The sequence below is a fragment of the Frieseomelitta varia genome, unplaced genomic scaffold, assembly GCF_011392965.1.
Source record: "Frieseomelitta varia isolate USP_RPSP 00005682 unplaced genomic scaffold, Fvar_1.2 scaffold_447, whole genome shotgun sequence".
Taxonomy (NCBI): Eukaryota; Metazoa; Arthropoda; class Insecta; order Hymenoptera; family Apidae; genus Frieseomelitta; species Frieseomelitta varia.
The window spans coordinates 559,965-574,622 of record NW_025110198.1 but is presented as its reverse complement, the minus strand read 5'-3'; the positions used below and the strand labels follow the sequence as shown (position 1 = coordinate 574,622).

At 39.5% G+C, this 14,658-nt stretch overlaps 4 protein-coding genes across 6 annotated transcripts; 2 read left to right on the top strand and 2 right to left on the bottom strand.

The window, feature by feature from the left end:
* Positions 1-1,564: 1,564 nt before the first annotated feature.
* LOC122532303 (cylicin-1-like) lies at positions 1,565-3,585 on the top strand. Its single transcript, XM_043660974.1, has 4 exons — positions 1,565-1,927; positions 1,998-3,104; positions 3,192-3,338; positions 3,420-3,585. Exons 1-4 carry the CDS (start codon positions 1,735-1,737, stop codon positions 3,566-3,568), a joined length of 1,596 nt encoding a protein of 531 aa, XP_043516909.1. The 5' UTR covers positions 1,565-1,734; the 3' UTR covers positions 3,569-3,585.
* LOC122532306 (mitochondrial cardiolipin hydrolase) lies at positions 3,351-13,119 on the bottom strand. Of its 3 annotated transcripts, none has more exons than XM_043660977.1 (5): positions 12,983-13,119; positions 12,366-12,621; positions 12,109-12,293; positions 11,743-12,018; positions 3,351-3,580 (listed from the first exon to the last, which is right to left on the bottom strand). In XM_043660977.1, the coding sequence occupies exons 2-4, from the start codon at positions 12,617-12,619 to the stop codon at positions 11,747-11,749; spliced, it is 711 nt and encodes a 236-aa protein (XP_043516912.1). In that variant the 5' UTR covers positions 12,620-12,621; positions 12,983-13,119; the 3' UTR covers positions 3,351-3,580; positions 11,743-11,746. The 3 variants fall into 3 exon arrangements, with proteins under 3 accessions (XP_043516912.1, XP_043516914.1, XP_043516913.1); XM_043660979.1 differs by having other exon boundaries at positions 12,142-12,293; XM_043660978.1 differs by lacking the exon at positions 3,351-3,580 and adding an exon at positions 10,605-11,635.
* On the top strand, positions 5,031-9,630 carry LOC122532305 (serine/threonine-protein kinase meng-po). Its single transcript, XM_043660976.1, has 2 exons — positions 5,031-5,375; positions 7,056-9,630. Exon 2 carries the CDS (start codon positions 7,056-7,058, stop codon positions 8,217-8,219), a length of 1,164 nt encoding a protein of 387 aa, XP_043516911.1. The 5' UTR covers positions 5,031-5,375; the 3' UTR covers positions 8,220-9,630.
* LOC122532308 (ciliogenesis and planar polarity effector 2-like) lies at positions 12,978-14,645 on the bottom strand. The gene is made up of 4 exons (XM_043660980.1): positions 14,145-14,645; positions 13,801-14,066; positions 13,592-13,728; positions 12,978-13,522 (listed from the first exon to the last, which is right to left on the bottom strand). The coding sequence occupies exons 1-4, from the start codon at positions 14,239-14,241 to the stop codon at positions 13,315-13,317; spliced, it is 708 nt and encodes a 235-aa protein (XP_043516915.1). The 5' UTR covers positions 14,242-14,645; the 3' UTR covers positions 12,978-13,314.
* Between the last annotated feature and the right edge of the window lie 13 nt (positions 14,646-14,658).

Sequence of the window (14,658 nt, the reverse complement as noted above, 5' to 3'; positions counted from 1 at the left end):
ATAATAGGTGCGAACGCACAATGTAGTCGCAGTTACGAAACAAAGCGCACCAAATATTTTTTCAACGTACAAATATTATTTCACCGAAGTGGAGGAGCGAGCAAGGATCGCGATTACGTCTATTTATCTAGAGCGCAACAGGCAAATCGAGAAACAGAGAGATCCGTGCGTGTTCTTCGAAATTTTGCAATCACATGGAACAATCTCTCTCTCTCTCTCTCTCTCTCTCTCTCTCTCTTTATTCTCTTCTTCTCTCGTTCGGAGTATCTACGCAGGAACGAGTGCAGATAATAATCGAGTTAACTCCTACGCCTGCGTACGTTATTTAGTAAACGACGTTCACGGTGGGAAAAATTTGATGTCACAGGAATGTGCGTAACGTGCTGATCAGTGGAAAAATGACGTCACCTTATCCCTCTTCCAAGCGATTGCCCGCTATTATAAGCAGGATTTAGTCCCCTGGTTGGCGTAAACTCGAGCAACTTGAGGGGAAAACGTGACGTCATCTTGTCCATGTACCTTGACATTTCTCACCATCTCGTCGTATCTAACTTTTCTTTCAGCCGCTGTACAACGAGGAAGATCGTGTCGGTATTTAAGCGCGGGAAATAGGAAAATTTGATCGACGTGTCAACTCCATTCAGATATCGTTATAAATAAATTCTTCTCTTCTATGTATCGTATTTGACGTCGTTTTCATCACGTGTTACCTTGATGAAAACAATTACAGTGACTCACAAGAGCGTTCTAACACTTATCGTTGGAAAACTTTTTTACACCCATTACGCATAGTATACGTACAAAACATTTTAAATTGAAATAAGCCCTATTTGAAACGAATCTCAAAATATGCTCCACCGTTCAAAAGTTTCGACGATTATTCATAAATATTACTTTCAATTAGAAAATCACGAATAAAATTGTAAAATTCCTGACGAACAATTAATAAACTAATGTCATTATAATATGCAATATTGTATTGTATTTGCTTTAAAAGAGCCAGTAAATCAAATTAATTAAATAAGAAAATAAGAAATATATGTAGATTGGTCTTATTTTAAAATTCCTAGAAATTTCATGAAAATCAAGATCCTCGGAGTTTCACGAAAAGTAGAAGTCAGCGATAAATATTAACTGAAAAGAGATAACTGACGTTAATGCGACGTTCCCTCTAACAAATCTGCTTGTTGCACGCTCGCAACAGACAGCTCGATCGATCAGTTTGGATCGTTAGATCGGAAAGCCGTTAGATTATCACAACAATCGTTAGCACGGCAAACAAACGAGGACGTAACGACCTTTCTTAAATAATCGGTGTATACTGACGATTTGATATTCAAATCAGTGGCGATCGCATTTTCGTTGGAACCGGCAGCACGCGACTCGCCGATTTCCACGATTCTTAAATTAGTCGTTATTATTCGAGTCGTGGATTCGCGTTGCTCGACACGCGGCTACCCATCGGCTCGTTTTCATCTTGAAACAGAGAAAACCGAAAATACACGGTTTGACGTAGAACGGGCGTTACGAGTAAGCAAGCGGGCAAGCAAAATCGATCTTGTATTTGTTTCTTTTCGTCTCCTCACTCGGAAACGAAAACGGGCGTGGTTGACTTCGGTTTAAGAACAGCTTCGGGGGGGGTTCCGCTAATCTCAGCTTGCGGTCTAATTCTTCCTGGTCCAAGCAGAACAGGCCCACCTCCTATTTCAATTCTCCCTTTTTAATTCTCCAGAAATGAGCCGGAAAACAATTCTCGGAAGAGCATCGCTTTCGTTTCTCACGACCGACGGTATTCTCGACATGGATCAAATACTGCAAACGGATCCGTGGACCCAGATCGACGATTTCGTGCAACACAATTTCATGCAGAACGTGCTGAACGAATTTAAAGAGCGAATAACACTCGACCCGAAACTCACCCCCGCAGGTAAGCAGAAACACATTTTCGACTCGCTGTTCCACGAACCGCGTGGTTTTAACGCCGTCTTTCGCTACAGAGAAGAGCCCGGGGAAAAAACGCGCTACGTCATCCGGGAGATCGCCTCGTAAAAGTGAAACGAACGGGGAAAAATCGTCGGAGGGGAAGAAGACCGATCGGCCGGCAAACGATGGTCCAGAAGATGAAAAAAAAATCGCGAAGATAGGTAACAAAAGAACAGAGGGCTCGAAGGGCAAAGTAACGAAGAATGGTGACGTTAACAAGCAGAAGGAAGAGAAGCCAAAAAGAGACAATTCTCGGAGAAAGAAGACTACGGACGAAACGAACAAAACTGAAGAATCAACTGACACGCAGCAGTTAGAAGGTACCCAAAAAACAACTGGTAAGAAGACTCCAACGGTGAAATCCGAGCGGAAGAAGACAGTTAGAAAGCGTAAAGGCGAGGAAAAGGAGGAAACTAGCGAAATAAAAGTTGTAGAACCGACAAACGATAAAACGAATACTACGCCGGAAAAGACGATAACCGCAAACACGTCGAAAAGCAAAGATTCAAAGTCGCCGATTATAACAAGCACGCCGAAAGGCAAAAGTCCTAGGCTCACTAATTCGTGGCGCGATGCTTCGACGTCGAAACAGGACTCTTCCGTAAGTAATGATGTTTCTAAGCATTGCGTGGGAGATTTATACGTGGAATATATGCAGTATAACGATATAAACAATAATTATTGCAAACTCGTGACTCAGAGCAACAGCAGTAAAATAACAGACACAAAATCCAAGCGTAAATCGACAGTGAAAACGAAAGAGGATAAAAATCCAGGGAACAAGGAAACATCGGTGAACGAAGAGAAAGACTCGAGTCCAGAAAATAAAGAAACAACGATGAACGAGGGGGAAAAATCGAAATGCAAGGAACAGAATAAAAAAACGGCAACGAAAACAGATTCCCTCGCGAGCAATAATATTTCCTCGCGGAAGAAAGGCGCAAAGGACTCAGAAGATGATCACGATGAGGCCGTGGCTGAGAAAACGAAAGTAAAACGCGAGCATAAAACGGCAGAGAAAGGGAAGAGAGAGAAGAAATCTGGAGATAAGGAAGCATCGGGAATATCGACGAACAAAAAATCAAGGTCAAAATGCAAGAAACAGGACGATAAAAAGATAGGTAAACGAGTTATCGGTTTTTATTTTCGAGATTCAGTCGCAGAACTGAATTTATGCTCGCTTGTGTAATCGTTTGTGTTTATAATAGCGGGGAAACAAATTGGGAAATTTGAGAAACGTTTATTGGAACATCGAGAAAGGCACATACGACGGCATGAGAGAAAAGCAGAACAGGCCATGGAAGATTTTAGTCATCATGTCACCCGTATCGTCAAAAAGATGGGTTATTTGCCAGGTATTTCGTTACTTTTAAAAAGATCTTTATGCAGGTAACAATAACTTTCGAACGATATACAATTTACCTAGTTTCTTACAGAACGTTCGTACTCCAGCACCGAAGATGACGATAGTGATACAGATTACTCTGACGAATCGTCTTCCTACGATTCCTGTTGTTCTCACAGTTCGTGTTCCTGCTGTGACACCTACTCAGAGTACACTCTGTGTTCGTCTTCTTCCGAATGAGAATCCTTGTACCTTTCGAAAACGAAAAGAACAACAATGTAGATCAACCACTTGTCGGATCAAATTTTTATACAAGAGACTAATTTATTTATCTTCAAGACTTTTATTTGTCTTCAACATTCTCGTAGTGTTGATTGTCTATACTTAAATTTTATTTATTATATATGAATAAAGAACCTATGAAGCTTATAATGCACTTATGAACCCATGAAAAATATCGAGTTGTTTATTTATTACCCAAAAAAAAAAAAAAAAAATGATCCTTGCCCACGTTTGTTCTTTTTAAGAAAGTGAAAGTATATTCTAGCATCTTCGATATCTATTCAATTTTTTTTTTTTCTTTTTTAACAAAACTGCTTGTAATTAGCTTCCAGTATCTAACTATAAACTAGGTGCTAGTTATGGTCTCTAATTATGAGTTTCTCAATTATTACAACCATACGAAACGAAAGTCTCCTCTTGAAACGCATCGATCGAGGAGGTGAAAACGTCTCGACGATAGAGGTGTTACGGATCTAATGAGTCGAAACGAAAGAGTTACACGATACATCGTATTACCTACTTCTATCGTAACGGTTTTCTCTATTTATATCTTCGATATTACCGTCGTTGCACTGGTATGTACGATCCATCCCTATGGACATCGTATACTTGACATACATGTTAAAAATACTTTCTGGTTTAAATTAAATTCCACCTCAGGAGTATGCGTATTATTTGGCCATCAGTAATAATACTATTACATTCGGTCTATCGTGCATACGCGTGTGTACGCATATGCTCGAGCATCGTTTGTCATTAAGTATGCGTTACACTGTTACGCCGATGCAACGGAGAACAACGAACCTGAGATCGCTAATTTTGCACGTGCTAACAAGAAAGAACGATACCACTCGAACGATACGGTGGGAAGAAATCGTTAACTTATCTTTCGTCTCAAGAATCGAAATTTATCGAAATTCATTGTAACATGTTAAGACCATAATCTTTAGTTTCAATCGAAAGAAATAATATTTGGTGTTAGGTTAAAAGATAATTTCAGCGTGCAATCAAAGTACTTTTCGTACTTTTTCTCGAATTTGAGAAATCCTCCAATGATGAAAAAAGAAAACGTTACGAGAGAGTCAGAGATATCGATAATGATTCTTTCGTACCTGCCACGAGAAATTTTCCAACGATAGAAAAACGCAGTCGAGAACGAGGGCAGGAGAAGGGTTAACATCTCGCGAATAAATGTAATTATCCTTAATTACCGACTAACTGGAGAAAGTGATATCCACCTTGTTTGCAAAGTAGAAATATACGTATCGTTTAATCGTTGGAAAAAACGTCGGAAAATTACAGGGATGTTTGATCCTCGCATCGATGTTCCATACCCCTTTTCCCGATCTACGTCTGCGCGTGTCGGCCGGGTCTATAAAAGCGACGCAGGGCGTCGCGACGGCTCCAGACGCGACATACGCGCATAGCTGAAAATGTGACATCGAAGGACATAGCGATTTCCTCGTTTCACCACCGTTGACAGTTCTCCCGATTTCTGTGAAAAATTGATAGAATATCAAAGCTGTCGCAAGGAATATCCGACGTTGAGACTTCCGATTGATCAGTTGCTTTCTACGTGTGGTTGTTGTTCGTACATCGTATCGCGGCGTACAGTGAAGATGTAAGTGAACGCATAAGAGCGAGCGAACGTGTGACAAGTTACTAACGTGAACACTAACGCTTGGTGAATTGTACAAATTTGTGCATTGACTCGTCGTTCTGCAGACACGCCTTTCTCATCGTTCAAAGGATTATTAGCAACGTGGTAAGTCTCGTAGAGGTTTGTAACGCAATGAAACACGAACCTATCGCTGTCTATCTCGAGCGTTTAACCCTCGTGAATCGAATTGCATATAGTTATCGATTTTAACAGGCGTCGATGTTGACAGGGACCCGCGATGCAATTAACATAACGAAGTGAACGTGATGAAATAAAAATAGTGTGTAATAGAGACAGAAGTGCAGTTCATCCCGCAGACACAAAGGCTCTTTTTCTCATTCAGAGTTCGCGTTTGTGACGCCCTTTCATTCTCGTTTCCTTCCTCCCCCTTTNCTCTCTCTCTCTCTCTCTCTCTCTCTCTCTCTCTCTCTCTCTCTCTCTCTCTCTCTCTCTCTCTCTCTCTCTTTCCTTCTCCATTTTTAATCGGCCTTTCCCTCAAAGTGCTCGTTACATATAGAGACATAGACGAAAATATTACTTCGCTAATCTCTCACACGCGTTAAAATAGCACCGGTAAACAGAAACGCTAAATATAACTTGTGTCCAAAAGTTTGTCAGCGTACGCCGGTCAGAACCAACAAAGAAACGAGAAAAAAATAATCGCTTATGACTTCTACGAATCGACAATGTGCGATTTCGCGTAAACAGTCGTGCGTAAAAATACTAACGCTGTACGCGGGCAGGAGAAAATCAGGGGAAATGTAATTTCGAAAAAAGAAGCGACAGTTACGACCGGCGATAAAATCGACTCGTACAACCACAGAACTCTAAACGTCGATTGTTGTTTCTCTTCGAATGGAACGACGTCTTAAAAAAAAAAAAAAAAAATGGCTATCGGAGCACAACGATTAAGAAATTTTTCCACGTCGAAATCGATTTGACGAATCGTTCGTCTATTTTCTCCGGTTTCTTCGTACTCGATCTTGAGTAGAATCGAGACAATACGAACGATAACGGAATGGTTTGACGCGCGTTGCTGCAGCGAAATCCTTGCTATTGATCTAGGCAGCTCAAAAGGTCCTGGGTTCACCCGGCCAACCTCCGGCGTTCTCCCCTCGCCTCTTCACTCCATATTTCGTCCTTCGCCTACACGAACTATCAGGACGATATCTCCTCGAATTTTTTCGGCGACTCTTCGATCAGAAAGCGGACAGAAAAAACCGTCTTATCGTTCCTAGAACTTTAAGAAATAATCCGATTACTTTCCGCGAGTATGTGTTTCTGCGAACGTGCAAAGAGTAACGACAAAAAGGTGATTGATAGAAAATTCTCGTTAATCGTTCAGATGTAAAAAAAGAGAAATGTAAAATTTATCCAATTCCGATTGTCTTCGGTGATGTTTCAACGAGCAAGGGCAAGGGCGATTCTTGAATCACAGCGATGAGAGTGCGATGCCCTCTCTGATGGAAACCCAACTAAGTGCTAAACGCGTTTCACGCTTGATCGGCCGTAAGAGCGACACCATGATGGTTCGAAGTTGTGTGCATCGATGACGTAAACGAATAGAAAGGCCTTTCACTAAACGTTACGATTACACGCCAATGAAAGGGTGAAAGAAATAGCTTGAGGGAGACCAATCGATCTTGACGTGTGCGCGTGACGACGATGCGAGAGATTAAAATAGAATTTAACAGCGCATAGGATAGAAGCGATAAAAAAAGAAAAAAAAAAGTTCGTTAATAATACTTAAGACGTTAATACGAATATCTACCGATCTGATTTCAGATGAAACTTCACGAGAAAAAGGAGTCCGGAATACACAGAGTGCAGGAGATTCCCTTGGAGGAGTTGGATCTGTCGAAGGAGTATGAAGTGGAGAAAACGCTCGGCGAGGGTAGTTTCGCTAAAGTTCTATTAGCGACTCATCGAGCGACGCGAACCAGGGTCGTCCTGAAAGCCGTCCACCAAGAATTAACTACGGAGAAGGACTTTTTCCGCGAGTTTCACTATTCGTATCATTTAAGCCCGCACCCGAACATATTGTGCTCGTACGCGGTCGCGTTCAAAGCGGAGAAGTGCTTCGTTTTCGCGCAAGAGTACGCCCCTTATGGAGATCTCGCGGGCAACGTGAGAGCCGGGGGATTGAGCGAGGAAGCGTGCAAGAGGATCGCGAGTCAGCTCTGCTCCGCTCTCGATTTCATACACTCGAAACAGTTGGCCCATCGGGACATCAAGCTGGAAAACGTGCTGGTGTTCGCGCTGGACATGTCCAAGATCAAGCTGTGCGATTTCGGTTGCACGAGACGCGAAGGCACTTTAGTCAATAAAATACGTTGCACCTGGTTGCCGTTTCAACCGCCGGAGATCTGCGAAATAGTAAAGAACGAGAGGTATGCCTGCAAGAGGAGCGCCGATTGTTGGCAATTCGGTATCGTCCTCTTCGTTTGCCTGACCGGGAACCCGCCGTGGCAGACGGCCGATCTCATCCAAGATCCGGAATACTCGGCGTTTCAGAGATGGTTGAAAAGAAGGACCACCAAAGTACCGCCAACGTTCAGACGATTCACGCCCAGGCTGCTGCGATACTTCAGGCGAACGTTCGAGCACAAGCCTGAAAAGAGGCCGCACGTAACCGAGATCAACAAATACCTGAAGGATTCGTGGTGCGTGAACAAGATCAGTCACAGCGCTACTTCCACGTTGGTGGATGCCAGCGAGGGAATAGCGAGGAGAGCCGACAGTCTACTCTACCTGGACACCATCCTGGACGATCAGAGAAACGTCGACGAGAACAAGAACAAACTGAGAAAGCTTCTGAACAGTTACGGCCTGGAAACGACGATCGATCAGAAGGTGGTTACCAAGAGGATCTGGGAATGGGTGATGCAGTGCGACTCGAACATCGCGGAGCCAGCTTTCGTTGGTAGCCTCGGGACAGAAACCATGTGAGGGATAGTCAAAGCTTCTAGCGAGCCTTGTCTTAGAAGCGATCGTCAGGAACGGAAGTATAGTTTCGGTAGCTTCGACGCTGCCCGCGACGGAGACGCTCCGTCCTCTCTACAATGTGCCAAAGCAACGTTCGAACGAACGGCGACCAACTCGCCTTCGATCTTCCATTAGAACGATGCATCGTCGTTTCCGTACCGACGACCGATACGGACGCGAAAACGTGTGATAATCCCTCAATCATCTTCCACAACTCGTTACACATCTTCTCTACTTCTTCGTTCTCCTGTTCATCGCGTCCCATTCAACTCATCCGCGCACGCTCATTCCTTCATTTTTCTTGTCTTTCTATTCTCCTCCCCGTCACTATCCTCTTCGCTGCATCAATCTTCTCTATGAGCGGACCAATTATCGACAAACGTACGTGCGTACACGGAACACGTATATATTATTCACGTACCAGCATCATTTTCGTACAATCCCTCTCGCGTGGAAGATCTTCGACGACGAGAATTGCCTAAAAGACTGTACGAAATAGTCGAGTGCGACGAACACGAGATCACATTGGCGATTCTCTCATTTTTCCAGTAAAGAATACAAAACGAATGTGATACAAAACGAACAAAAAAAAGAGAGAGAGAGAAAAAGAGAAAGAGAGAAATAAAAAAATTCATTAAGACTGCGGCGAATACGAACGTAACTGCGATCGGTGTTTTCGGTGTCGACTATAGAGACAATAATGACTGCGGATTTCCTAGTAATTTATTACATTATGATAATTATATACTATATAGATTTAACGAACGGTAACCGGTAGAGGTCACTGTACGAGGCCTTGCGTGAAATCGAAGAATTCGTTCCATCGTGTAGGAAAGAAATTAGAGAAGAGAAACCAATAGACGCGGAACATTCTAAAACAATCAAGGAGGCGAGGATGGGACGAATTTGAAAAGAACTCGAACAGACATTGAGCGATGTATTTAGTGTCATTAAACGATATAGCGTATGTATACACATAGCGCGCATATATTCTTCTAGCAATTTATCGGTAGAAGGAGCGAATATATAGAAATGGTCGATGGTACACAATTTGGTAGAGCTATCTTACCACAGAACATCAGGCTATACATACGTAACGACGCAGTTCTTCCCCCTCCACCGCGCGACGCGAAATTTGTAATTAGCAAACTTGTAAAAAGAAAATCGTTAAGAAGAGATAGAAGGGAAGAAATGTGCACTAACAACGCGTTAGGCCTCCGTTAACGCGAAGCAATGTTTTCTATATAAACGATATATTGAAATAAATATATTAAACACAAACAATTGAAATAATCTGTCAAATAATTTTTGAGACACGGTATTCCCTCGAGTCACTCTTTGTCTCCCTTCTAAACAAGCTACAAGTTATTCAAAATAAAAAAAAGAAGGAAGTTATTCAAACGAAGGTTATTGAAAAAAATCTGTTTCCTTGGTTAGGGGAAAAAAAAGGTTGTAAAAATGCAGCTGGTTTCGCATTTTGTGGCATATCCCGCAGAGTTTTAACGAGCGAACCTGCTACCTGCTACGCGAAACATTTTTCTTTCTTGTTGTCCTTCAATCTCCGCGTCTCAAATAGAAAAGAGAGCAACTAAGAGGGCCATCGAGGAATACTTGACCTTTGACCTTTTCTTTTTCCCGAATTCATGACTCTCGCGGCCATCGTGAACGTGCCACTTGTCCGATTTGATACACCCTTGACCTACGGAGCCGCCTATTTTTCTTCGTTTGTCAAGTATTGTACTTGCTTTCTATGTACTGAATCGTTTCCACGAGCAGATGCGCAAGAAACTGACGCTTTCTAACGAGCATGACGAGAAGAAGAGAAAAAAGAATCGACGTGAACAGAAAACATTCTTTTACGAGATGAAATTCGAATTTAACGAGAAAAATTTGCACGCCATGTGCGTGGATTTCTTCTTCAAACTTATCCGGTGGAAGCTGAAGTGGAATCGGAAAATTTATTGCACGACTCGAGAAAAAAAGCAGACGATTCGCGGAATTCAGAACGATATTTCGAAAATTGTTTTTGTAAGTTAAACAAGCAGCGATCGATTAAGCCAAAAGGCTATACGTTTTCCAAAATATCGATAGACTGACGTAGATGCGGTCCAGGAAAAAGCATATTAGCAAACGTCAAACTGCTGCACTCGGCTTTTATCGTATCTGGATACAATGGATATTTCAGGCTTGCGCGTTGCTATTTCCACGCGTCGCACGTTTATTCTGAATCGTTTGCTTTCCCAAGTTACATATTTCTCCTACAGCGTGCGAATGTATTTATCTCGTGTAGGAACATGTTTACCTGCGTACATCCAAGAATAATATCAGATAGCGAAAACACAATTAGAGAACGGTATATTTGAATCTATATTTGATTCCATTATATTTTTCACAGTCGGGTACAGTTCGGGTACAAATCTATACAGCCACTACATACACTTTACTGATCATGTAATTAGGATCATTAAAAATTTTCAATGTTTTTCACTTTTTTAGTAAAACTGAGAGATATGAGCGAATTCTAACAATAAAGTTTATTATATTATAATAATATAATAGTGATGTTACTAAAATGTTATATATACACGTGCTAATAATCTGTGTTCTTTTATTACATATTCTTTCCTTTATGCGTTGTCTTTACGCCCTGGTTAAACTTTACGTCCTGGTGGAACGTCTGTTTTCGAAAAACGAGTGAACAGGTGATTTGATTAGGCTCCAAATATTTTCAATGGTATTGGTATTTCAAATGATACATAAATTAAATAAATTAGTTAAATACTACTACGTAATCATCTATATGATGTGCGTGCACGATTTCTTATACTTAGAGAAGTGAAATTTTTTGTCTTGTCGTCTTAATCCAGGGACTCTAAGAATTTATACAAAAGTATAAAAATAACAAAAATAAATTCGAAAGAAAGAAAAAATGAAACGACAAATCTTAGAGGCGTAATGACGACACACCAAGACCGTGAATCTCAAAGCAAAGAGAAAAGGAAAGAAAGTTGAAGCAACGGACGGCTCGTCGCCGAGTATCTCGTCATCGATCCTCCGGTCCAACAGCCCGACGTCTATTTTCATACAGGCTAACCTATTTATATATACGGACAATGTTCCACTTTTATCGGCCGATGAGAGCAGCAAGTTACCATACGTCATGTCGTGTCGGGACGCAACGTATCGCGTCGATCGCTGCTCGAAACACCGTACCAATTTGCATCTTGCTATTTCACATGTTGACCGGTACCATCGTTCTATCTCACAAGTATATATCCCGCATAAGTATGTGCCTCCTACTACTAACATACCATCGAATTTTACGACCTCTCTTTCGGTTTCTTTGACGTCAAAGGAGCGCTCTCCAGACGCTAACATGTCTTTCGTTAGGTATCAGGAAGAAGAGATTCGACAAATATAGTATACCATTCGGAAATTGTTCAACTATCAAAAGGAAAAATTGTAAGAATGAAAAACGGATACTCACAAGATTATACAGTGTCATTGAAGGAAGATTGAAGAGAGGCTGAAGGCAGATCTTTTACATCTTTTTGCGATTTCGAAAATATCTTCCACAATCTATCAAATTCATCAACGAATGGCCTCACCAACGAGTGCTGGTTAGTCACTACCACGTTATCGAAATTCCCAAAAAATGCAGACATAGTCCAATTCGTACTACCAGTAATTACCAGATCATTGTCCACAATTAGAAATTTATGATGCATTAAATTATCCTCGTATGATAATCTGAGCGCAACGCCTGAAACACAAATAATTTCGAAGTTTGAAGAAAGGAATTAATGTTGTTCATAATAAATGATTACATGCGATTACAAATCCCAATAATCACCGTTGTTATAAAATAAAATCGTTTGCGTAGCACCATTAGAGCTCATACGTCGATCCATTATTACTCGAACAAGTATACCTCGTTTATGAGCGTTCACAATTGCGTTTGATAATAATTGGCAGGTCAAAAAATACATACAGACGTCCAAACTTCGCGTTGCTCGATCCATATAACTTATTATTTTTCTACAATATTAAATTTATTCATTGTTGAAAGAAATATCTTTTTTTTAATTAATATCATTAATCGCTCATTACCTTAAATATTGAACCGGACAATTGTCTTTGGAGCAAACTTCTTCGCCGTTCAAATGTGTTCGACAAAGAGAAGATTCCTTCGTAAAAAACATGACCTCTGAAATGTTTTGTCTGGATTCAGGTATTTGTACTTTTAGAACTTCGCATGTGTTCGTGTAATTACTCCACAGGTTGTAAACTTTTCTATACAAATACCAAAGAATTTCCGACGTAAGAATTACTGCCCCTACTAAAAGAACTTTGTTGCTTTTCATGTCTAAAATGAAATTTTACAAACAAAAATATAATGTCATAGAAATTTCACTAGTCCATCAATGTACATACGCATATTTTATTTTACGCGCGCTTGTAAACTGAACAATACTTCAGAGCGCATAAGCGAATAATAATAAAAAAAAAGCCAATCAAAATTTATCATTCAATGGCGTGATCAACGAACAAATGGAATATACAAAAATTTTCTTAAATTTACAAGTACTATTAATAATAAACAGTACTTAAGAAAATATAAAAATGGTATATTAAAATACTATAACCTCAATATTAAAACATGCAAATCTAATGCTACTCATGATCTCTCGATTGTATTGTATAATCACAAATATCATGCAACATACCTGCATATGTACCTTCAAGATCTTCAAAGTGTTGTAATTTTTGTTTCAAGAAAAATAAAAGTGAAAACTGAAACAATTATTAACTTTGCCGCCACCAAAAAACGAACGTGATAGTCGTAAAGTTGGTCTTCAATACTAGCAACCTCTAAGTAGTCAAAATCCCTAAATATAATGTAGCAACAATATTTCCTACCCTGAAGTTAAAACAGAATTACTATTCTACTCGAGTAGAAGGAAAATCGATGAGAAAGAATTATCAAGTGTTTACTTTTATTAAATCTTCTATAAAAAAAAATGCTTTGAAATACCGTAAAAATTCAATAAAAAAATGATTAGTTTTGTCCCATTTGTTTAGATATAAATTCTTTATCTCTATTCCAAAGAATATTACAAATAGTATTCAACTGACAAGAACAATCAAACATTTCAGACCTCATGGAAGGTTTATTAATATCAATTCTAATAACTTTAACTTTCCATTTGTCTTCAAATTCTTTTATCCGTGCATCTTCTATTGTAAAACTGGACCATGGTTTAAACCTACAAAATATCAAGAATCAATCAATCATTCTTACTAGAAAATAAAAGAAAACTCTATCATGTGTTTACTTTGTTCCTATCACTATGTTTGCTGGTTTTTCTTTTATAGCTGCCATTGTATTCATCAAATATGGGACATCATTGAATCCTGTTGCATCATCAAAGGAAAATACAGAACATATAGCATCTACTTTGTCTTTACATGCCTAAAAATTTAAAATAATATGTGACTTCTAGATATTGTACTCTAATGTATCTTGTCTTTATATTTCACATACAGGCAATATATGATTATATTTTTTGATACTTGTCTCTGAAGTATCCCAAAACTGTAGTTTAAATAATACAACTTTATCCCATATCTTAACTGGCCAGAATACATTAGTCTTTTTGATCCCATTGGTTTCTGTATAATTACTCAATTCTTCTAATCCAGCAAGACGAGATACAACAGCAGTTTTTCCCACTCCAGACCTTCCGACCATAAAAATTTTATATGTAACTTCTTCAATTGAAGATGGTAGAGGAGGTCTTTCAAGAATACCTAAATTTTACAAAGAGAAATAATCAACGAATAAAAAATATAATGTAAAGTGTCATTTATTTGACTACAATTCTTTACCATAAAATCTCCTTTTTTTTGATGTGTTTATATAAAAATGATGCATTAGTGATTCCCCCTCCACAGAATGCAACCAGTTCACATTTATTGCTGTCATAATATAATTCCTTAAAAAATCAAAAGATGATATGAAAATCTGATAAATCTTTGATAAACATTAGTAACAATATCAAACACGCTGCTACATTCGCTGCGTGATTCAGGTTACGGCGCAATAATTCTATCTCAAATATGTTCGACAATTTCAATTACAAATATATTCAATTATCGAAAAGAAATAAAAGAACAAGCACAGTGAGACAGCCTTTTTCTTTTGCATCATAAATGACTATCAATTTCTAAGAATTTTTTCAAACATCCTCTTTCTGTTCTGTTTCACCAACTTCAAAATATAACACGTTCCAACAGGCGTGACAACTTAGGTTAAAAATTTGCGTGCAACTAACAGATTCTGCGAATCCCGTGTACATATATAATCTCTTGTCGAATTAGATAAAATCCCGCCTTCAAAGCA

Excerpts from the sequence above, each read along its gene's own strand:
- LOC122532306 (XM_043660977.1), bottom strand. The coding sequence starts at position 12,619 with ATGAAAAGCAACAAAGTTCTTTTAGTAGGGGCAGTAATTCTTACGTCG. Across the intron at positions 12,294-12,365 it reads TGTCCGGTTCAATATTTAAG|AAAAATAATAAGTTATATGG; the intron begins GTAATGAGCGAT and ends TTAATATTGTAG. Across the intron at positions 12,019-12,108 it reads GATTTTATTTTATAACAACG|GCGTTGCGCTCAGATTATCA; the intron begins GTGATTATTGGG and ends TTTGTGTTTCAG.
- LOC122532303 (XM_043660974.1), top strand. The coding sequence starts at position 1,735 with ATGAGCCGGAAAACAATTCTCGGAAGAGCATCGCTTTCGTTTCTCACG. Across the intron at positions 3,105-3,191 it reads ACAGGACGATAAAAAGATAG|CGGGGAAACAAATTGGGAAA; the intron begins GTAAACGAGTTA and ends TGTTTATAATAG. Across the intron at positions 3,339-3,419 it reads AAAGATGGGTTATTTGCCAG|AACGTTCGTACTCCAGCACC; the intron begins GTATTTCGTTAC and ends AGTTTCTTACAG.
- LOC122532308 (XM_043660980.1), bottom strand. The coding sequence starts at position 14,241 with ATGACAGCAATAAATGTGAACTGGTTGCATTCTGTGGAGGGGGAATCA. Across the intron at positions 13,729-13,800 it reads AATATAATCATATATTGCCT|GCATGTAAAGACAAAGTAGA; the intron begins GTATGTGAAATA and ends TTAAATTTTTAG. Across the intron at positions 13,523-13,591 it reads AACATAGTGATAGGAACAAA|GTTTAAACCATGGTCCAGTT; the intron begins GTAAACACATGA and ends GATATTTTGTAG.
- LOC122532305 (XM_043660976.1), top strand. The coding sequence starts at position 7,056 with ATGAAACTTCACGAGAAAAAGGAGTCCGGAATACACAGAGTGCAGGAG.